The sequence below is a fragment of the Lacerta agilis genome, chromosome 5, assembly GCF_009819535.1.
Source record: "Lacerta agilis isolate rLacAgi1 chromosome 5, rLacAgi1.pri, whole genome shotgun sequence".
Taxonomy (NCBI): domain Eukaryota; kingdom Metazoa; phylum Chordata; class Lepidosauria; order Squamata; family Lacertidae; genus Lacerta; species Lacerta agilis.
In genome coordinates this window covers 86,064,930-86,087,952 of record NC_046316.1, presented here as the reverse complement: position 1 = coordinate 86,087,952, position 23,023 = coordinate 86,064,930, and the positions used below count along the sequence as shown (strand labels likewise).

Genomic DNA, 23,023 nt, shown 5'->3' with positions numbered 1-23,023 from the left:
TCAGTGAACATGAAGTCATTTAATAATTTCAGTAGCCTAAGACAACTGGCTTTAATGTTTCAAATTTCTTCAGGTTTTTTTTAAAGGATTCTGTAGCTTTAACTATCCATAATTTTCAGAAAACAGTATCAAACTGTGCTCCCCTGCCCTATCTGTCTCAATAAACTTCCTCTATTCATGACTTTGCTTAGGTAGCTTCTTTCATTTAAAAGACTCCGAGAGCGTTAAGCAAGAAGACTTGGGGAAGTTTTCCTAAGAGGCCCCCTCTTGGCCCACCCCCCAAAATGATTCAAGTGAAAAAGCCATTGGATGATCCACAGACACATTAAAGAAAACCAAGGAAATTTTATAAAAATTTAATAGCAAGACAGGCTATTTACACACTAATGGCACATTTATGTTTTTATTAACAATACAAAGTTAACAGTCATTGATGCCTTGGAAATATTCCTTCTGTAAAGTGCAATTTAGATGCCATTTAAGCACAGGTGGCAGTCTTAATAGTAGTTAAGTTTCTCAGCCAAACACGCTATCACATATTATCCAAAAAAGCAAAAGAAAATCATTTTTTTTTAAAAAAAGATATGATGTAACTCTTGCATATTCACCATTCCCTAAATCAATATCAAGTAGAGGCAACAGAAATACACACCCCTATTTCCCCCCCCTCCCATTAAGAGCACAGACTCATCAAGTGATTAGAAACTGAACTATACTTGCACCCAATGTAACAGCCTTTAAAAAAAAAAATTCACTGGTTTTTCTGTTTACTTCCCTTTTCTCTCTCAAATTCAGCAATCTGATTAAATATGTTGACCAAGTTCTGAGGCAGTTGTTTCTTAGCACCAGTTCCTGACTGTCCTTTACCATTGAGTGTTGCTTCATCTTGCTCCTTGGCTTTTGTGTTTTCCCTTTCCCTGCTCTTGGGTTCTCTCTCACCTTTAATCCACGCCAATTCAGGTCTGTTTTCAGCACTGTACCTACTAGGCTCATTTATCCATTGGCTAGTGTATCGATTGTAGTGTTCAACTGATTTTGTTGAATAATCGGACCCTGTTGGAGATGTGGAGTACTTTGTTTGGCTTGGGCTGTGCTTCTGATAATGCTCCTTCTTTGATTCTTTTTCTACTTTTCCTGAATATCTCATCTTGTTCCTGTCATCAGACTTTCTACGATATGAACCTGTACTATCCCTCCTATCAGAAGAAACTCTATCTAACTTACCCTGTTTTTCAGTTGTGTTACTATTTGCCTGAGTCTTGGAACTGCTGTAGGACTCTCTGGAATCTTCAGACCTACCTCCATAAATATCTTCAGCAGCAGAAGTCCTTGATAGAGAGTGATCTCTCTCTCTTACCTCAGTCTTTTGATAGATTAACCTGTCCTGTCTCTCCAGAAGTTTCTCCATTTCATGCTTTTGATTAAGGAAGGAAGCAGAGGTATTGGCGGGAGGAGAGTAGCAGTCATCTTTCCTACTTTGATGTAAGAAACTCCTAGATGTGTGCTTTTTAGAGCTGCGTGAGGACTCGGACCTGTTCCGACTCCTTTTCTTACGCTTTTTGTTATCAGAAGAGGAAGAGGAGGAAGGAGATTCATCTGATGAAGAACTGCAGGAGGAAGAGGAAGTTGACCTTTTCTTTTTCTTCTTCAACCTAAAAGTTTTAATTAACCATGAGGTAATGCCATTAGCATTAAAAATGCAGTATTTGCTGGCAAATCTTTCCTACTTAGCTGCTGAAATATACATTTTATGGTTTAAAAATTTCCTGGTAATCAAGTTCAGAAGTTTGACTATTACTCCTCATCTCATCAAGATGACCAAAATTACCCACCAAGCAGCAACACTAAAATGTAAAACAGTATTTTAAGACCATGCAGCTGCTGCAGGATTGCTTTACCCTCAAATTCTAGTAGTCAGAATCGATTATTTTTATCTAAAAGGAAACACAGCTTTCCTCCCTTTAAAAAAAACAAATCAGTAGATTAAGTTCAGTTGATAGTGTCTGATTTTGCTTATGAACACTCATTAGATTTCTAACTGAAATGCCATATGCACTTCCTTTCTTGCCTTGCCTTATGTTCCCCCCTCCTCAAAACTAATATTTTTCCAATAAAGTTTTGCCTCAACCCCTTAATATTTAAGCTCCGCTATGTGAAACTCTATTCGCTTACATTCATCTCATACTATTTTTGTCTCTTCCCCCTCTTTTCTGCTTTCTTAACCTTATGAGAGTATTGACCTACAGTGGTGCCCCGCTAGACGAATGCCTCGCTAGACGAAAAACTCGCTAGACGAACGGCATTCGCTAGCGGAAGGCTGCCCCGCAAGACGAAAAAGTCAATGGGGCTGCCTCGCAAGACAATTTTTTTTAAAAGCGAAAAATAGCGGTTTGCATTGGTGCTTCGCAAGACGAAAAAATCGCTCTACGAAGACACTCGCAGAACGAATTATTTTCGTTTAGCGAGGCACCACTGTATCTTTATTCTAAAGTACTATATATAGTTATGGTACTGTATAAACAATTTTGGCAGTTATTCAGCTTTACCTATGAAAGACTAAATTGTGTGTTTCAATAATGGTGCCTAAAGATTTGAAATTGGGAAATATATGTATTGCTTCTTCACCTTAAAATAGTATTCCAGGACTAAAAAGCATTTGGTACACAAATCATTAAGCAGATAAGGTAACCCTCAGCCTAAATATAGCTGCAAGTCCCACTGATTTCACTGTCTTTAGACTGACAACTTAAAACTGCAGTGGGAGAGATTATGCTCTTAGAAAGAATTAGCTATAAAAGAGACAGCCAAAACCGAAGTTTTAGTTCTGATATTAAGGAATCAACTAAATAGAGAAACGAACACTCTGATGGATCTGTTCTACACAAAATGTCATAGATTGTATCCAACCAAGTCAGAACGACTCTACAACTTCCATTTCCCTCTCTTCTCCCTGGCTTGGCTACAAATCTGGGTTCCCCCACTAACTCTCTGGAGCAGATCAATGTGTGTGCGCACAGCAGACATGGGAGAAAAGAGAGGGGAAGTTCTTTAACTTGAGTGGAAATCATTCCGCCCAGCAATGACTTAGTAGGATTCAACCCCAACTGGTACAATTTGCAATTCACTGCAATTGCAGTATTGTTGCAGTATGGTTATAAGTAAAAGTGTAACCAACACAGAAGGAATACAGTGGTACCTTAGTTTTCAAACGTAATCCGTTCTGGAAGACCATTCGAGTTCTGAAACGTTTGAAAACTCAATAGCCAACAGCTAGGCCTCAGGATCTTGCACTCAATGGAAGCCGCGTGGCATGTTCAACTTCTGAGGCGTGTTCGAAAACCGAAGCATTTACTTCTGGGATTATGGCGTTCAAAAACCGAAATGTTTGTCAACAGAGACGTTCAAAAACTGAGGTACCACTGTACATCCTAACACAACCAAGCTATAGCTCCTTGACACAAAAAGAGTCAGGCCGCAGATTCTCTACTGCTGAGTTACAACACAGTTTGCTTCTGGGCTCAAATTCAAAGTGCTGGCTTTGACCTGCAGGGATCCTCTCTTGATTTTATAATAGGGTTTAATAGTGGTGGACTCAATCCTAATATAAACATGAGCGTAATGACTGCACAGGTTGTTTGTTTAATTTCTGTTAGGTTCTCAAGGATTGTATGGTCTAAGAAACAAAAGGTTGGATATGGTGAATGGTACAAAAAGAGGAGTAGGGCTGAAAGAATATATATATATATATATATATATATATATATATATATATATATATATATATATATATATATATCCTGTATCATCAATGCAAAAGAGTACAAGACTTGCTTATAACCAGATATTTAGTATATAACAAGAGGTCACATTTCCCCCACCCTCTGTGTTGAAGATTCCTTAATGGCCATGTTCATGTCACAGTAAGCCATAATGGGTTACACCATGCATGAATTACTTGCATTCACTTCGCTGCTCCCCAATACCACTAGAAGGAAACAAACGACTCCAGATATCATGGTTAGTTTCATTCCATACAAGCCACTGTAAGTCCAGACTTGTTCATAGTGTACTGATTGCTGTAACCCTACAATGCAGTCTGACTAGATGGCTAAATACCTGGTTAAGAGCAACCCATTCTGTTCTTATGAAATGTGAATTAAATGCTTAGAGCATTCAAAACCATGCCTCAGAGTTCAGCTGTCATTACAAAGGAACTTCATGCTTTAATCTCCCTCATTTATTCCCTGAGACTTTAAAAAAAAAATCTCTTGTGAAGGTTCTCCTTAGCTTTTTTCACTAGAATACACACACACACACGCCACAATCAGCTTGCCAATAACCATGAACGCCTTACTATACTTACAGTACCAACAAGGCTCTATAGAAGGTTGAATATAATGGAGGTTACCTTTTTTCTTCTTTTAAGAGCTTACGCAGTTTTTCTGCACTTGTTTCTATTTTCTTCTCTTTTTGTCTCTCTTCTTTTGCAGCTTGTTTCTCTCTCATTTCCACAGATTTCTTTTTTGAATCCCAACATCGAAAATATTCCATTAACAAGCCAGTGTTGACCCAAGGTTCCCCCCCCCAAATTCCACCCAATATTCACACAGTTTACACCAACCCCAAGGTATCAGATCCAAAAAGAAAAGGTATTCAAGGCAAAATAATTGTGTTCAAATGGGATGTTAAGCATTGAGATGAACAAGTATAGCATTAAGGACCATATTTGCAGTTAAAAACCCATATATTAAAAGAGAATAATAATAAAAAGACCAAGATGGGAATTAGCATCCATTGCCCAATACAATGACATTAGTAATTCAGAAGGCATAAATGGAAAAATAGCAAAGTGGTCGGCCATACAGAATTAACCAAATACAAAGGCATCAAGGAAATAATCATTATTTGGAATTTTGCGTAAAACGTGATCCAAATTAAAACATAATTGGAAGAGGCCATGTATGAATACAAACCATTTGGCAACCGTATCACAGCCCAGTTTGATGCATGGTTTACACACGTAATCATATTCCAATGGGTTGTTGATGAGCAGCACCAGAGGTCAGACACAGCAGCAACAGTTCCAGTTCAGAGGAAAATGCATTGAAGAAAAACATATCATCAGTATTACAGGAGGGCAACTGTTAATTCTCAGCAGTAACTCAAGTCAACTTTGTATGTGCTTGTTTAGATTCCCCACCAAGGGGAGAGAGGTGCTTATACGAAGGGGGACAACGAGTCTATTTTTACCAAGCTTCCATTTACAGGCTGCTTTTTGCTGGCATGTTATGTGGAAATGTCTCTGTAAAAATAGACATGGCATCCCGCTTTGCATGTATTCTTCTCTGCATGACGGAGGAGAGGCAGCATGTAGAGGGTAAAAGCCCAATACTAGCACGTACAAAGTGACCCTCAATGTGTTTCAAACATGCACGCTATAAATAAATCTCATCTGCTAAAACTTTTGTTACCAAACTTTGAGGGCATGCTAACTAATCCTGTAGGTTAAGGATCTTTGAAAATTATATTCAGTTGTAGATAATCAGCAAGCTCATGGCACAGGAGGAAATGTGAATCTAGTTGCTGGATCAATATCCCAAGTTATTGGCACCAGTGCCAAAAGAAAAGGCAACCTTTTCTTTTGCAGGATTTATTTTGGTTCTGCTGGAATCAAGTTCTTGTAAACCCTCCTGTGCCAACCTTGCAATCTGATCCCAAGCATACATGTGCTTCAGAAACAACACATATTTCCGAGTAACTCTGCTCTGAAAATTCACTTAACTACGCAATACAGGTAGGTCCTGTTGGCAGAACTAATCTGATTGAGGCATCTTGAATCTACCTTCAGTGCCATATTTTACCTCTTCTCTCAAATCAGCCCCCACCCCTGACTTATCAGCAGTTCAGAAAGTCCACACACATCCAGTTCGATAGCTGCAACCATGTTCCAAGTAAATGATCCATGGAAGCTTGCAAGAAGAACAAAAAATAATGCATGCCTCTTGATGCATTTAACTCAGTCAACTAAGAGAAAATAAAGAATCACCTGCATCTGCTTACGAAGTTTCAACAAGGCATCCTCAGCTTCTTGAAAGGTCTCATCTATGTTTAAAGCCTTCTTGTAGTAACTCTCAGCATTTAACAGCTTATCCTCCTCTTCTAACCTGACAGATGATTTTATACAACATGTAAAGTATTCTAACTACCACAATTAGTCTCAGCTACATTTTGAGAGTGAGATCACTTTATGCTTAAGAAACGCTGACATCCTTTGTGATCAATCCACTAGCGTTATAACAATGTGGGAACATGTTCCCATGTACCTCCTGCCATGCAAATGCCATTGGGTTGAACCTGAGCACAGTGAGGCATAACAAATTTCATAGCAGAGGTGATTGTGTGACATGTTACTGCACTAAATAATCAAGCTTCTCCTAGGCATGGTTTAGTGGCAGTGAAATGACAGTTCCGCTATTTGAATCCAGCATTTTGCATGATAAAAAGAACTTACGGTACATTTAAAACAAAGGTTAGAATGCAACAACCATATAGTAGGAAAGACAGCAACGAAAAAAGTAGATGCCAAGGTATGGTGGGATGGGTATGATTAGAGCTGGGTTTTCCTGGCAAACCACATTGACATTAGCAAAAGGCACCTGTGCTTCAATCCCAGCCCTCTAAAATAGCAATTTTGTTGACACAGATAACTTTTCCCACCTCTCCTTTGTCTCTGAGATAGTAATGAATGTGTGTGAGAGAGTCGGAAAAAGCACCAACTTCCCTGAGAACAGCTTTGGCTAAGGATAAGTACAGTACTGCGGGGGGGAAATGAAAGACGCTTATATGTTTGACCCAATCACAAGGCAACACTTACTGGCCTCCCCGTTCAACAAGCGTTTGGCAAAGGTATTTCCTGGCATTTCTGTGTGTTGGACAGTTTTCTAGAGCAACCTGAAAATCATCAATTGCTTTATTTAAGCTTCCTTTTGTTGCATACCTAGAAGGGGGGGGGAAACCTTGTTAAGTACAAATATTTTAAATTTGCTCATAAAATTATTTAAAATTCTGCATTCCAGCTACAAATCAAACAGACACTTACAGAGCTCCACGGGCTACTAAGGCTTCAACATTTTGCACATCTATTTCCAGCGCCTTGTTGTATTCATTCATAGCATCCACATGGCGGCCTTCTTTGAAATAATCCACACCAATCTTGACACTAAAAAAAATGGCATTATGAATATTATGGTTTCTATAATATAGAATCTATATGCAAACCAATAATTGGGTAATTTGTTGCAGGAATTCAAACATGATAAGCTGTGAAGGCTAGTGACATACCTAATTTTCTTTAGCTCCTAAATCTGCCTAATGCACTTTCTCATTATCATTGCAGATTTTCTCCAAATTCCCTAAAAATCAGTTTTAAAATGCAGTGGGGTTTCCTCAAGTTACATGAAGATAAGGGCAGAATTATTTGGGGACTAACCTTATCTCCCATCAATCCTCCATGGGGAACAAAGTAACATTTAGCACTTTTATCCAAATGTAGACAAACAGCAAATGCAATGATAGGAAAGCTCACTCCAGTCTTGTGAGCCAGAAGTACATGATCCAGAAATATGGCTAAATGGGAAAACTAGTTAAGTATCATCACACTTAATTTTTTTTTAAGTACTTCCTTAAATATCTACGTTCTCACTTCATAAGCACCCCAGCATGGTTCCCAGTCATCAACCAGAGGAACTTGACAAATAGCTAATGTCCATTTCAAGCAAATATTAGATTTACAATCCACAATTCTGGGAGGAAAATGATAGTTCTTTCCAATCTTACATAAAACATTTGCCTATCAACATGAAGAAGTGCATACCATTTTAAGGCCCAGGAGGCCGACTGTTTTTTCCTCAAAGCAATAGCAAAATCTTCTTCGTTGAAATTTTTACTAGGGGAGAAAAATAAATCAAGGAACATTTAAATCATAGACTCATAAGAGCTGGAAGGTACCTCCCAGGGTCATCTAGTCCAACCCCCTGCAATGCAGGAATCCCAACTAGATTATACATCACAGGGGCCATGCAACTTTTGCTACAAAACATCCAAGGAAGGAGAGTCCACCCCCTCTTGTGGCAATCTGTCCCACGGTTCAACAGCTCTGACTGTCAGAATGTTCTTCCTTTCTTGCAACTTGAATCGACAACCCCATCTTAAAATCAGTAATCTTTATATGGAAGACTCAAAGCTATGTTTTGGCCCTTGAGCTGTCCCCATTAATTCCTTCTTTAGATCACTCTGCCTTTAGGCAGAAGGGTAAGTATCAGAAATATAAAGTGTGGTAGGTAAAACAGAGGTCTTTACAGGATTTGGGACCTACTGCGCAAAAGTAAAGTGATCACTAAAGGAGGGCTAAAGGAAAATCTAAAAAAACCTGCACCCTAACTGGCTCCAGCTGCTGCAGTCTTGTTTGTCCGCAAAACATTTAGAATGAAAAGCAAAAGAAATGATGGTATTTTAATTGATATGTACCAAGTCTCACTGCTTCGTTGATTTAGTGTATGCTTGTGGAATATTATATGGGAAATGCAAAAACGTTAATGTTTAGTATGTGAGGCCAGAATAGGCAAAGGAGGACCCTGCCCCTAAAACCTCTTTATCTTGCCTTCAATAAGTTTCTCTGAAGGTCATCCTCAGGTGGCATTTGACTTTGTTTCAGTTAGCAAAAATCAATAAATCCTTATCCTCTCTCTGCTGGAGGGGTTGTGGTAATTTTGGCTCCTATTTCCATGTTTTGTGGGAATTCAAAATTGCTCACATGTTCTGGACCACAGTTTCTGATATTATTTCTAAATCTGGCTTTAGCTCGGCTTTCACAAAAAATGGATTCTGACCTCACTATCTGACACAAAGATTTAGGGTTCTTTTTATTGATAGCCGCACATTTGGTGATAGTACGCTTTTGGAAATCTAAGGTTCAGCAACATATGGGAAATGGCTATCTCAGAGCAACTCCTCAGGCACAGAAAGGTAGCAAAAGGTACTGCCAAGAGATACCTTTATTGAATTGAATTGGGTAATTGAATTAGTTTAAATCTGGTTATTGATCAGAACGTTAACCTGTTGCCCAATATAAACTATTTGCTTTGTTTGTTGAGGAAGTTTAATAATGATTTAGTTGCAAATAGAAAAAGAGCTTTTCCTGCACTCTTTTTTTGTTTGTTTTTTTAAGTAATGGAAGTTTCACTTTAGTGAGCAATCTCAAAATAAAGTAAACCTGGAAGCTACCCAAGGTTTAAAAGAACTGCAGCACTTTCTGTGAAGAGGTGCCGTATATACCTTTGTAGTCCTCTCATTAAGGATGGTGGGCTGGATTCATTCAATCCTAGTTTTCCTACCAGAAACTCAACTACAGCTGGATTGGCAAAGCCCAAGGAATGATGTAAAACTTTATCATATGTTTCCAAACTGCTGGCTATTTCAACACTTTTCCTGAGGAAAGAAAAAGAGAGGTAGCAATTATGAGCATTCTGTCTTTGGTTCCACCTTGACAGGGACATATTTCCCATTCTATTTCTAACACAGAACTGATGAGGGACAAGCCTAAGGATACATGGAAAGGTTGCCGATGGAATATGCCCAACTCACCCACCTCCTCAAGAGCTACTGGCACAACCACAAAATAGTTACTTTGTGAGGAGTTGCTAGTCATAAAATGTTTGTAGCACTTCCCGCTCTGTTTTCTGAGAGGAACAAACACAACTTCTCTGTCTTCATTGACTGGATAGGACAGCCTGCCTCAATCTATCATTTGGAGACTGAATGCAAAATGCTTCTCCTCTTCACAATGAGGTGAATGTAAAACTCATTAATGGGCTAGAAACACACTGCACGCATCTAGGAAGTCACTGCATGAAGCATGAGACTTGGAATGTGCCACATTAAATATTTTGCCAGCTGCTTCTGAGCTTGTGTGTACCTCACCCCCAACTCCTATTGCAAGGTCAAGGAAAACCTTAGAAACTTTTGCTTTTAGATAACCATGGGTTCCTGTTGTCTGACTAGTAATAATGGTCAGTTACACAGGCCAGTTTCAAGCCACTGGTTATGAAGTTGGCTTGTTTAAATTAATGATAGTGACTACTATAGTTCCTAATTAGACGAAAGAGCAAAGTGTCATTAACTAAGAGGAAATGAAAGCTTCAGAAATCCTCCCTCTAGACTCACAGGAGGAGCAGAGGGAAAGGGATGACGTGTGCAAGCCCAGAAGACTAGGATGACTTATGTAGTGTGAAACTGGTTTAGCATTACCGGTATGTTCAAATGTGGCTAAATATTTTATTCTATTAAGGAAAGCCCAGTATGTGCCAAAGAGTTTATTGAGCCACTAAAGAAAGAAGATGCAGAAGAAGAGGAGTTTGGATTTGATATCCCGCTTTATCACTACCCTAAGGAGTCTCAGTATTATTACTGTTTCATACCTGTAGTGCAGAGGCAAATCTTCTGAGCTGATTACTCCTAATTTGGTACTTGCTAGACTGGGTGATAGAGCAGAGCTGTGCAGTGATACTGTGAGCTTTTCATGGTAGCGATCAATATCCTTGATTGCAGCTATTAAAACACAAAAAGGCTTGATTTAAGCAGCAGAATATCCTGTCAACATTTCCTGAAAATAAATATGAAGGGGGAATCTAGTTGTGAGGTAGTCAGAGGCTAAGTCAAATTAACTTGCCTTGGATAAGGTCACCTGTTTGATAGTATGATAAAGGGTCACCATGGCTGCTCTGGGAAGGCACATCCCTCAATGGACAAAGAGCCTGAAATAGAAACCAAATGACCAAAAACTTTAGCATCCTTTACCAGACCAGTAAATGTTCTTGCTGAGGCAAGGGGCACACATATAACTTGTATAAATGAACTCTCAGGCCAGCTATATTCATTGCAGGGAGAGGTTCACTTAGGAGAAACCATGTTGGTCTGAACCTGCTGTAATGGCAACACTGAAGATTCAGTCCTGCTGACATTTTAGCTCCAAATCACAAGGGGAGGGAACAATATGCGCAATGGAAAAGATGATAGAGGTGGATTTGTGTTTTCTTCCTATTTTTGCAGTGTTCACTAGCGCGGCTGTTGCTGGTCCAGCCCTGTAATTCTCCCAGTGTCCCATGTAGGTTAGGAATTGCTGTAAAGCTGAGAAGCTCCCAGTAAGATGAGAACATGATCTGACAGAGAGCCTTAAGGTAAGGCAGTGAACATGAAGTCACCTGCAGATCCTTCTTTTTATGTTTACAGGGTCTCATGAAAATCTTTGGCCTCTCCTCGAGATGAAGAGGCGCTTCTCCAAGCATAAATGCTTATTGCATATTTCCAGTAAGATATGCACAACTTACACTTTTGCATAACATCCTTGAGCACAGAAAAAGGAAGCAGAATTCATTTGAAAACAAATTCTACTCAGCTACCGCAAAGCAAAATACATAAATGCTTGCAAGAATGTCATTTTGAGATGGCTCCCTTTTTAAAGAGCTGCACAAATGCTATCAAAACTGCAACAGAGTTCACTTGAAGGCTTTTATGTCCTCAAAATAACCTTTAAACAGAAAAAAAGAGAAATGTTTTGCTGAGGTAGCGAAACATCTTCTAGCTCACCACTTTTTGAGGCCACACTACAGTAAAAGCTTTAAACTATTGACTGTCCCGCAGCACACATTTACTTTTCCTGAGCAAGCAGCTCCCAATTTGTTGTACAAAAAGCTAACACAAAACAAAACAATCCATCCATCAGAAAGTGTCTCCAGCGCAAGAATTCACATGTGAATAGTTATCAGACTTACAGTGATCTCTAGATCTGCTATCTCTCGAGTGACACCACTTCGAAGGCAGAACAGCACCATGAAAAAACCAAATTCACGAATGGAACTAATCCTTCCAATCACTATGTCCCCACGCTCAATATCACGGAAAAACAGCTCTCTCCTCTCTGCACTGGGAACATCCATGTACTGCTCCAAAGGTGGCATAGTAGCATAATAATCTTCAACAGGGATAAAAAGAGCCATGTTGAAATAAAATATTACATAAACAGTTTTTAAAATATGATGTATTCACTGTATCACATAAAAACATTTTAAAACAAAAACTGTCATCTTACAGTGTAACCTTTCATATGTCTACTTCAACAGGGCTAAAACTCACAGGTAAGTGGATTTAAGATATCACTCTTACAGAACAATCCTAAACATAGAAATAAGTTCTAATGAATTCAGAGGGGCTCACTCCCAGGCAATTGGGGTTAGGATTGTAGCCATAGCTTCTTACAGCTATTCACAATTTTGACACACAGATAACTTAGCACACTCCTCCCTGGCCCAAATTAGTATTTAAAGAACTTGTCTACTTGCACCAGAGATGGGACTTGACCCCAAAGAGAAGAGATCCCAGCTCTGGTGCATATATTAAAATCACATTTATTATATAGTGGGACAGAGCACAGAATAACAGAGAAAATACTAATACAACAATTTCCCCAATGAAAATTGGTGTCTGAAAAGGATCTGTAGTTTTTACAGTGCTGCCTCGCAAGACGAAAATAATTCGTTCTGCGAGTGCTGTCATATAGCGAATTTTTCGTCTTGCGAAGCACCAACGGGAAAATAGCGGTTTGACGGGGAAATATTTTTTTTCGTCTTGCGAGGCAGCCCCATTGACAAATTCGTCTTGCGGGGCAGCCTTCCGCTAGCGAATGCCTTTCGTCTAGCAAGTTTTTCGTCTAGCGAGGCATTCGTCTAGCGGGGCACCACTGTAATTCAAAACATCTACTTTCAAGCTTCACAACTTCAGAAAATGGAAGATCACACACTGAAAACCAAGTCCACCTGTTAGTATGTTTCTTGATGATATATGCATATATTTAAACATTTATTGATTTGTTTTACTTGATATAGGAATCCTAGGCAAGTGAGAAGAAACAGACATCAAATGATATGTTGTGCAAAGGCTTTGGCACTATGAAGCTATTCTGTATTCTACCACATTTGCAAATACTATTCCAACTACATCTGAAAAATGTTGCTTAGCATATTACTGTTGACTGGAATACTAACAATGCTTGAACTCTAAATCAAGAAGTAATGAGAATGGATTATAACAGTACTGTTTTCAAAAACTCCTTTAATAAATATTTCACTGCTAATACTTAAAAGAGCAAAATATTTAATATGAAGGTTTTCCTCAATTTTTCTAGACCATGGGGTGAGAGAAGAAAGAAAAAAACATTAAGGAGATGTACTTATCAGCACGTACCACTAATCACAATATGACTTACAACTTTTGCCTTGTCTGTAGAAATCTTACCTTCATTCTCTTCATTTGCTTCTGTTGTTGTTGGCACATTTGTTTTCCAAGCATGAGAAAAAAGGAGATCAGCTTTTTTTGCAATGAAATGCTGTATCTCAATATTTTCAAGTCCTCTCTCTTTCCTGAAACAGCAAAGAAAAGAGATTAGCACCTCCTAAGCAGGGCCCACCAACCTGGGGTGAAACCTCCCATGCTACCCACAGAAAGGTCTCTTTACATAGGTAAAGGTAAAGATAAGGATACCCCTGACCGTTGGCTCTGTGGTTTAGACCACAGCGCCACCCACGTCCCTTCTTTACATAGACCTGAGTAAATATTCCCTCAAAAAGCCACTCTCCAGCCCCAGGAGCCTTCATAAGGGAGCCATTTGCAGAGAAAGAACTGAGGGGAGAGAGACCCTGTGTTGGACAGAGGGGTTCGTGGGTTTCAAAACGTGCAGGTTTGGAAAGCCAGACCCCCCTGCCCCGCCCCACTGTGAATGGAGGAAAGGTGCAAGGAGTTTCTCTCTCTGAGTGCAGAGGTGGCTGATGCAAGTGCTTTTCCCACAGATGACAGGGGAATATCCACACACTTTTGTGGCCCTATATATTTTTCCTGCTCTTTCAGATGTAGCAGGCTTGCATTTCCTCAAAATTTCTAAAGGTTCCCTACCCATGTCCTAAAGGAACACTGTTCCAAATGAGAACTTGGCAACTTGATTACTACAACAGCACTGTAGATAGAAAACACACTATCTTATTCTAGTAAGTCTGCTGTAAAGTGCACAACTTTGCTCTGCCAGCTGATGCTTTGTAATTATATGGTTAGGAACACAATTGTCTAATTCTGCCTTGAGCCACTTTTGCATTCAAAACACATTAGCTCTTAAGTCAGCTACCCTTTCAGCCTTTAGCATATCATTAAATGTATGTTTCTCTCTTGATGCCATTAAACTGAGATCTGTAGTTCACAGTATGTTTATTTAGAAGTCCTATCAAATTTAACAACGCTGCTTCCCTAGTACATTCTGGAGTCTGACATAGCTGGTTGGTGACTGCCAATGCTATATACATACACACACACATATATATGCTCGTGTGTGTTATTTGTTTATAAAAATATCCCTATGCCACTTTATCATAAGAATATCAAAGCAGCTTACAATAGTATCTATATATATATAAAAGCACATAAAAATGAAAACCAGAGACCATCAGTTAACTATTATGGAGAGGTGTGTTTTTAATTGCCTGCTTAAGCTTGGCAGAATAGAAGTTTTTCAGCGGTCATTTAAAAGTTTATATAAATGTCTCTGCATTTTATTTGTATGCCACCTTTCCATAATTAAAACCATGCTCAAAGCAGCTGAATCTGTATTGGCACCAATATTCCATAGGACTGGGCCAATGACACCAGAGGCTCTGTTTCATGTTGATGTCAAATGACTGTCACCAACTCAGAATAAAACCAGCGTCATTCCTGCAATGATCTTAAGTGATCAAGCTGGGATATGAGGGTACAGCTGGATGGCAGAGAAGTACTAACATCTAACTGCTGTGCTGGAGGTGGATTGGGGCTTTACATCATACAACACAGAATGCCACATGGGAGCGGGGGGCATGTTTATGTTGTGGAAAAAGGGAGGGTGCTCCAATGGCAAATTTCTAGAAAGAAGCTGAGCAATGGAGCAGGTGCATTGATCACAGGCCCCGAGTTCAAATCCCCAGGTAGGGCTGGAGAAGAATCTTGACTGAAACCCTTCAGTCGCTGCCAGTCAAGAGCCACCGATTTTGAACTAGATGCACCAACAAGCTTGACAAGGAAAAGGGGAACTTCCTACAGCTACAGCCTGCTTTAAAGGTACCCGGGAAACCTTATCCAGCAAAACCTGCTGCGATATATTTAGGGTAAAAGCACCTGCACATGTTCAGAGGCGCTTTTCATGTGATAATACAGAGCCTCAGGGGCGGGCTGCAAAAGAAAAACAAACCCTAAGAGAGCCCAGTCGGCGAGACTCTTAATCTTAGGGTCGCAGGTTCGAGCCCCACGCCGTGCAAAACCGATTTCTGCATTGAAAGGGGGTTGGACTAGATGACACGACACGCACCCACCCAGAGGCCCCACACCCTCCACGAGGAGCCCCGCCCCTTCCCCCCGCCAAGGCGGGGCCCGCTCACCTGGCTGGCGGCAGCGCCTCCAGGCCAGGCCCGCCAGGCGGCAGAAGGCCTCGGAAGTCGGGGTTGTCGTGCTGCTCTGTGCGGAGCAAGGGGAGTAGCGCCGGCCCGTGAAAGCCGAGCGCCTGGCGGAGCAGGTCCCGCTCCATCCCCCGCGCAGTCGGTCTGCCTACTCCTCCCCCTCACGCAGAACGATCTAGGCGACCCGGAAGGGAAAGCTTTCCATAGACTTTCCCTCACGCCGTCGCCCTCGTCGTCCTCCTCCCCGCGCTGAAGCGGCGAATTGGGCGCAGGCGCAGAGGGGAGCCCGCTCGTCAGCATTTAACTCTAGTCTCGAGGAAGGGGCGGGGAGGCGGAACTTAGCGAGGAAAGGGCGGGAAAGGCGGTTGCTTCTCAGTATTTACCTCACGAAGCATCGCGTCTCAGTAAAAGGCGAAATGCGTTTCTCTGTAGCGTCGCGAGGGGAGAACGGAGTTGGCCTTAAATATAATACTGTAAAATGGAATTTTCCTGCCCTTGTGAAGTTTGTTTGTTTCTTTAGTGCAGTAACCTAATGTCATTCAGAGACGCATGACATACGACAGGCGCGCAAACTCCGCACTTTCCAGAAACAATTGAAGACATTTTTGGTCCTCATAGGCTTTCCCAGCTGGGTATAGGAGCAATCCTAAGGATGAGAAACCAGAATAGAATAAGATGGGGGGGGGTGTAGGTGGCAATTCCTGATCTAAACTCCCTTGAGGAGTGGCTGAGGGAGCCTAAACAGGGGAGCATGAAAACGAGCCTTTAAAATAGAGTTTTGTTTCATAACATCCTTTTGGGTGGCTTCAGTTGAGACAGGTCAGACCATGCTGAATTGGTTCAGGGTGATTTCAGCCTCGTTGTAATAGCCTAAAGCCCCTTTCTGTCTAGCCACAAATTTGGGGATGCCCTCCTTTCCAGGACTTAGGCCAGTTTAAGATTTGGCAGGGCAGATGTTAAATTAGAAACCTCCAGGCTCAGCTGGAGATCTGCTGGATCCCAACTGCTCATCCTGGTGGATCTAGCCTTAGGGTTGTGCCCTAAATGAGTCTTTGCCATGAGTGTCTGTTTTGGATGATATTACTGGTAGTTTTGCTTTCAATGTTTATCTCTCTTTTTTGCTATTTTTTATTGTACATCACCTTGAGACGATCACATATAGGTTAATAATAATAACTTTTAAAAAAATTTAAGTAGGGGGGTTTGTATATATTGCTGATAATATTTAAATATTATTGCAAACATTTCTGAGATCGTGGGCTTTCCAGCGAGTGGCTCTTGTCCAGGCTTGTTAATTTCTGTCTTTAAATGATGTGAGGATCCTATGCCCTTTTAAAATGTATTTTTTTAGGGGGGGTTACTGGGTTTTTATTTTGTTTATGTATTTTGTGGTTTTATATTTTGATTTTATTCTGTGAACCGCCCTGAGACCTCCGGGTATAGGGTGGTATATAAATTCAATTAATAATAATAAGAATAGTATTAGCTTGTGTGCTTTACCAGGAGGCTTTGCAAACTTCCAACAGCTTGACCATCCCCAAAAGGCAAACTCTTCCATTGCCACCTGAGACTGGTGGATGCCAGGACATGTATAATTAGACTTCAGCACAACCTGAATAAATTTTTTTTCGAGCAAATGGTTTGTAAATTTTCAAAATAAATAAATAAATGCATAATATAGGCAAAAAATAATAATAATCAGAGAGCTGATAATGAGATTAATGGGTTTCATCCAAAGCTCTGTGAGCAGCATCCTATTTGCACGAGGGGACTTCCTCTCTTCCTTGCATCTCCCATTAGTGGAGGCATCTGTAGCATCAAAAGCTCCTTTTGTAAGCACAAATAACCCATTTGAATTCTATCCACTGTGTTATATCCACAGCCATGGAAACATTAGAATGGATCGGCTTGTCTCCTGCAAGAGCACCCACACCTACCCGCTATCTCAGCCAGCCAACAGAACTTCCATCTCAACTAGTGAGGCAGGATGTCTGGAGGAAAATGGAAGATTTAGCCTGGCGCTGTCTAACTGTTGCTGATGCTGCCTGCTATCCCGGCCACCGAGGACTCTGTGTTTATTCTGCCTGGAGGAAGCTTTGGAAAGAATCTCAAACAGCCCTGAATTTAGTTTGCAGCCAACCCACTGGAAAAAGAAACAAATGAATAAAATGCATTGATAACTGGCAGGGGATTGTGCATTTTCATTTAAGAAAAATGTCATTTGCATTTGTTGTTCACATCTTTGTGTTCCTCTGAAGAGTGGGATAAAATATTCAAAATCAATAAGGAAGTTAAAGAATGCTGTTCCTAATGGTTATTTTATTTGACGAGATTTGTAAATCACCCTGCCCTGAAGATGTGTAAATATTAGGATTTTTTTTACATATATACAAGGGCCAGCTATCACATTAATAGTTTGCTGTTCTAGAGATGATGAGAAATATACAATGGTATAACTAAATTTCAGATAAGCTACAAAACTTCATACACTTTACCAAATTACCAGGCAATAAGTGCCAACATCTGGCAGCTCAACCTGCTAATTCTGAAAAGCAAACATGGCCTCCAGATTTTATAAAGCTTGATCTTAAATGGATTTTACCAAACTTTATAACCAGAATGGAAACTTTATATTCCTGGGAGGTTTGGTTTCAAAATAGGATTGAAGCCTAAAACAATGTTCAGGGTCCTTGAAAAATCTGCAATGTGGAAATATTCCACTAGAGGGTGAAACAAGATCATTATGTGAGTCTAACCAACTGACTTTTTTATTATTATAAAAAATACCCTTATTTTTGTGTATAGTCTGTAAGCGGGTGGCGCTGTGGGTTAAACCACAGAGCCTAGGGCTTGCTGATCAGAACGTCGGTGGTCCAAATCCCCGCGACGGGGTGAACTCCCGTTGCTTGGTCCCAGCTCCTGCCCACCAAGCAGTCCGAAAGCACGTCAAAGTGCAAATAGATAAATAGGTACCGCTCCGGCAGGAAGGTAAACAGCGTTTCCATGCACTGCTCTGGTTCGCCAGAAGTGGCTTAGTCATGCTGGCCACATGACCTGGAAGCTGTACGCCGGCTCCCTCGGCCAGTAACGCGAGATGAGCTCCACAACCCCACAGTCGGACACGACTGGACCTAATGGTCAGGGGTCCCTTTACCCTTATTTTTGTGTATAGTCTGTAAGTATGTTCAGTATCTTTGTATGTGCAGTACATATATGTTTCTATCTACGGGATAGATAGATTTCTGCCAGATGTTTGTAATATGGATTCCAAATCTGTATGTTATTGTTGCAATCCTGCTTCTATAATCATGTTTTCACATGGCTGAGTCTGATTTAAATATCAATAAAAATATTGACAGGACACCTTTCTGCGTGCAACTCGTCCAAAATGGTTTACATAATACTGTAAAGATACCAACAATACAAAGATTAAGATAAAACTACTACAATCCACTCATAGTTAATGCTGTTCCATTTATCAATGAAAACAGTGCTATAACATCAATAGTTAAAAACAAAACATCCCAGCTGAAAAAGATTGCCATCTGAAACGGATCTTCATAGCCTCCTGGAGATCCTTAAATCCTATACACAGTCAATAATAACTTATATCCTGCCATTCATCCAAGGAGCTCAATGTTATTTGAAAATGAGACTGCAGTTTTAATATTGAATTTTTAAATTTGTATTTTAATCTGTTATTTTAAATTGATTGTGTTATTTTTTTTTTTTTATAAGAATTTATTGACATTTTTACTTATAACAACATACAACCTTAACCACACCTACATTTATACACATACAAAACAAATACAATTACACATCTTATACAAAAATTGCCATGATTTTTCTTCTTAATTAGACATCTACAAAAAAAAATTTCTTTTTCCAATCTTGACAGTTGACTTCCCCTGCCTTTTCACCTTCGAGTTTATATCCATAATCTACTTTTTAACCTCTTCATTTAAAAAAATTAAACTTAATTATATATATAAAGTAAAACATTCATCTTAATCTTCATCTTAGTCTTAATCGTCTTAATCTATAAACTTAAACCTCTTAAAATGACTTCATTTATACTACATCCTCATAAATCCTCACAAATCATCCTCATCAAATCTATCTCTTCTATCCTTTGAACTGCTGCTAATAACATAAAAACTTGAAATATCTCTTTTCATATTCAAACAAATAATAAAACAAACTATTGTTGACAGTGTTCACCCTCCGATTTCAAAATACCATAACAGATTGCTTTAGATTTTACTTAATACTTCACCCCACACCCCCTCTGTCCATTCTTCTTCTCCTGATGGCATCAGCACTGAACTTCCATGCAACTTCCCTCTCCCAACGTCCACAGATCCAGGCACAGTCCAAAGCTCTCCTTGCCACGAGCTCCGAGGTATCCAACTCTCCCTCTCTCAGCTTCTCCGGTTCTTTGTAGCATTCCTTTTCTTCTTGTAAATACCTTAATTCTCTGTCCCTGGCCCCCGAGCTCACACCTCGGGGACTGGATATAGCAAATCTTGACATCGCCTTGGGGCTGCCACCCCCAACAAGCGAATTTCTTCTCCGAAGTAGCTCATTCATTTCTTCCCATCTTTCCATCAATCCTCTCAGCTCTTTGACAAGATTTCCTTCCAAAGTGTCAAAAGTTTTGTTAGCCTCCTCTGTGGGCAGTTGGTTCCATTTCAGACCCCCACACAAGACTTTGACTTTTCTGTAAATTAGTTCCACCTTCAAGGCAGTGAGCCTTTGTTCATCTGTTAGTCCAGAGTTCAATACCAGTTCAAGGACGAAACCCAGCATACTGGCAGAGGAGGAGGAAGTGGGTATCATATTTCTTCTCCTGTCTCTTTGTTCGTCGCCATTTTCCTAAGCTGGAGCGCAAACACCGCAACTTTAAATAGAGATATTTTCCGCTAGTTAGCTTCCCAAGAAAAAAGTTTGCCAGTCTCATGTATCGATTTTAGATACTTTATAACCAGTTCTGTGGCAGCAATCCCTCAAATTGGTTAATTTCTTAGGCTCGAAGGGAGGGAGGCAGGCTGCCTTTCTCCTTCCCCCCGGATCGTTCCAAAAACACGATTTCTGCCAAGATTATTTACTCACGACCACCGGGTTCCTTTAGCTCCATTCTTCACAGGTAGAACTTGGACGCTCACCGCGGGCTTTGCCGCCGCATTTGCATCCCGGTTGGGGCATATCCCCGTAAGCCCGGCTCCGTTGTCCCTTCACCCCCACTCCCCCTTTACAGGGGGGTAGGGGAAGGGTTCGGAGCCTCCGCGGGCACAGCCGGGGAGCCCAGGGTGCGGGACGCTCTTCCCGCACCCCAACCGGAGCCGCGCGCTGCGGTAGCGCGGCTCCTAACCCCCGGGATGGATCGGGCGCCTCGCAGCCGAAGCAGCCCCGACCACCCGCTATGGCGTCGCCAGCCGGAAGTCTGATTGTGTTATGTTTTTGCTGGAATTTTAATTAGTGTTAGCCGCCCTGAGCCCGGTTTTTGGCTGGGAAGGGCGGGGTATAAATAAAAAATTATTATTATTATTATTATTATTATTATTATTAATGTAGCATGCATGGTTCCCTCCATCCCCACCACCCCATTATGCTCATAACTGTAATGTAGAGATAGAGATAGTGATTGTGGTCAAGGTCACTTGGTATGCTTCATGGTTGATCAGGGTTCAAACCTGGTGTCCCCAGCCCTGGTTCAACATTTTAATCACTGCATCACGCAAGTTCTCGGTAAAGGGCTATTTCCCTTGCGTTCTGCTCGTGACCTTTCAGAGACATCTGGTTGGCCACTGTGGGAAATAGGATGCTGGATTAATGAACCATTGCTCTGATCTAGCAGGGCTCTTTTTTATGAATGTAAGCTCGATTGAACACAGTGGGACTTGCTCCTTTGAGCATGCCTTGCCCGTCCTGGTCTTAATTCACTTCAGGATGCCTCTGCAACCTTCTGCAGCGGTATTTAAGTATTTCAGAGCCCCAAGTAGCTTATGGGTTCATTCACCCTTGAGCAATTAGCTTTTTTCTCCCTGCCTCTGTGTTGGTTTAACTCAAACCCCCACTTTCACAGCATGCATAACCAGTAGCCTCTTAAGAGCAATTAAATCCAAGTGCCCATTGAACATTTAATGAAGCAGAAGCTCCTATCTTGCCCCAAAGTCATTAGCAGCCCCCATTCTTGTTTGCTTTAAATGGTATTGCGGTTTAAATTATCCAAAAGCAAAAAAAAAAAAATCTAGAGAACAAGATTAGTCTGAATAACTATCAACAAGAGGCAGTATTTAAGTTGTGGAGGAAATGAAGGAGGCACAAATTAACTGATATTTCAAATTCCAGACTGGTAATCATTCATGTTGCTGCAAAACAGCCTTAAAATTTAACAATTTTATACCATAACATGCACAAAGTGCTATGCTAAGATGCCAGAAACATACACACACAAGTGTGTAGTACCGGTATATAAAAAATTAAGCGATGAGGTAAGAGAGAAAAGAATTGCCAAAATTACAGACTGTGATGTTGTTGTCATTCAGTCGTGTCCGACTCTTCGTGACCCCATGAACCAGAGCATGCTAGGCACCCCTATCGTCCACTGTCTCCCGCAGTTTGGCCAAACTCATGCTATTTGCTTCGAGAACACTGTCCAACCATCTCATCCTCTGTCATCCCCTTCTCCTTGTGCCCTCCATCTTTCCCAACATCAGGGTCTTTTCTAGGGAGTCTTCTCATGAGGTGGCCAAAGTACTGGAGCCTCAACTTCAGGATCTGTCCTTCCAGTGAGCACTCAGGGCTGATTTCTTTAAGGATGGATAAATCTGATCTTTTTGCAGTCCATGGGACTCTCAAGAGTCTCCTCCAGCACCATAATTCAAAAGCATCAATTCTTCGGCGATCACTTCCATACATTACTACTAGGAAAACCATAGCTTTAACTATACAGACCTTTGTCGGCAAGGTGATGTCTCTGCTTGTTAAGATGCTGTCTAGGTTTGTCATTGCTTTCCTTCCAAGAAGCAGGCATTTTTTAATTCCGTGACTGCTGTCACCATCTGCAGTGATCATGGAGCCCTGGAGGAACAACCGGCAAGCCACTCCAGTATCCCTGCCAAGAAAACTCCATGGACAGACATTGATACTAAAGTTCAAATTTATGTAAAATAATTGAACTTTGCTTTTATTAGATATTATATTATTGGTACCATTATAATCATCATCTTGTCATGAAAGGGTTCAGTTCTAATTAAATTCAATGGGCCAAGTTGCGTCCACGTGGCACTGGACGGTTCTCTATTAGTGCTGCAATCAATGGATGTTTAAAAACTTTGTAAACCAAAATTACCTGCTGGATCAGGCCTGCGGGAAACCTTTAGCTGTTTGTTTGTTTTTTTTTAAAAAAAAGCTCAACAATTTTGAGGTCTTCTTAACAAAAAACAAAAAAAAGCTCCTGGTTTCAACTTTTTGAAATATGGCAACCCTAATGA

The 23,023-nt window shown here is 40.7% G+C and overlaps 1 protein-coding gene and 1 long non-coding RNA gene across 4 annotated transcripts; one reads left to right on the top strand and one right to left on the bottom strand.

The window, feature by feature from the left end:
- Window positions 1-742: 742 nt before the first annotated feature.
- Window positions 743-15,715, bottom strand: TTC14 (tetratricopeptide repeat domain 14). 2 transcript variants are annotated; one of them, XM_033150711.1, is made up of 12 exons: window positions 15,507-15,715; window positions 13,348-13,472; window positions 11,829-12,028; window positions 10,727-10,811; window positions 10,476-10,605; window positions 9,334-9,486; window positions 7,874-7,945; window positions 7,100-7,219; window positions 6,875-6,997; window positions 6,047-6,164; window positions 4,409-4,518; window positions 743-1,652 (listed from the first exon to the last, which is right to left on the bottom strand). In XM_033150711.1, exons 1-12 carry the CDS (start codon window positions 15,650-15,652, stop codon window positions 752-754), a joined length of 2,283 nt encoding a protein of 760 aa, XP_033006602.1. In that variant the 5' UTR covers window positions 15,653-15,715; the 3' UTR covers window positions 743-751. The 2 variants fall into 2 exon arrangements, 1 of the variants encoding a protein (XP_033006602.1); XR_004426688.1 differs by lacking the exon at window positions 743-1,652 and having other exon boundaries at window positions 4,455-4,518; window positions 4,974-6,164.
- Window positions 15,716-15,924: 209 nt separating this feature from the next.
- Window positions 15,925-17,710, top strand: LOC117046348. 2 transcript variants are annotated; one of them, XR_004426572.1, is made up of 2 exons: window positions 15,925-15,997; window positions 17,407-17,710. It is a non-coding gene; the product is annotated as an uncharacterized LOC117046348 (long non-coding RNA). The 2 variants fall into 2 exon arrangements; XR_004426571.1 differs by lacking the exon at window positions 15,925-15,997 and adding an exon at window positions 16,126-16,156.
- Window positions 17,711-23,023: the final 5,313 nt, after the last annotated feature.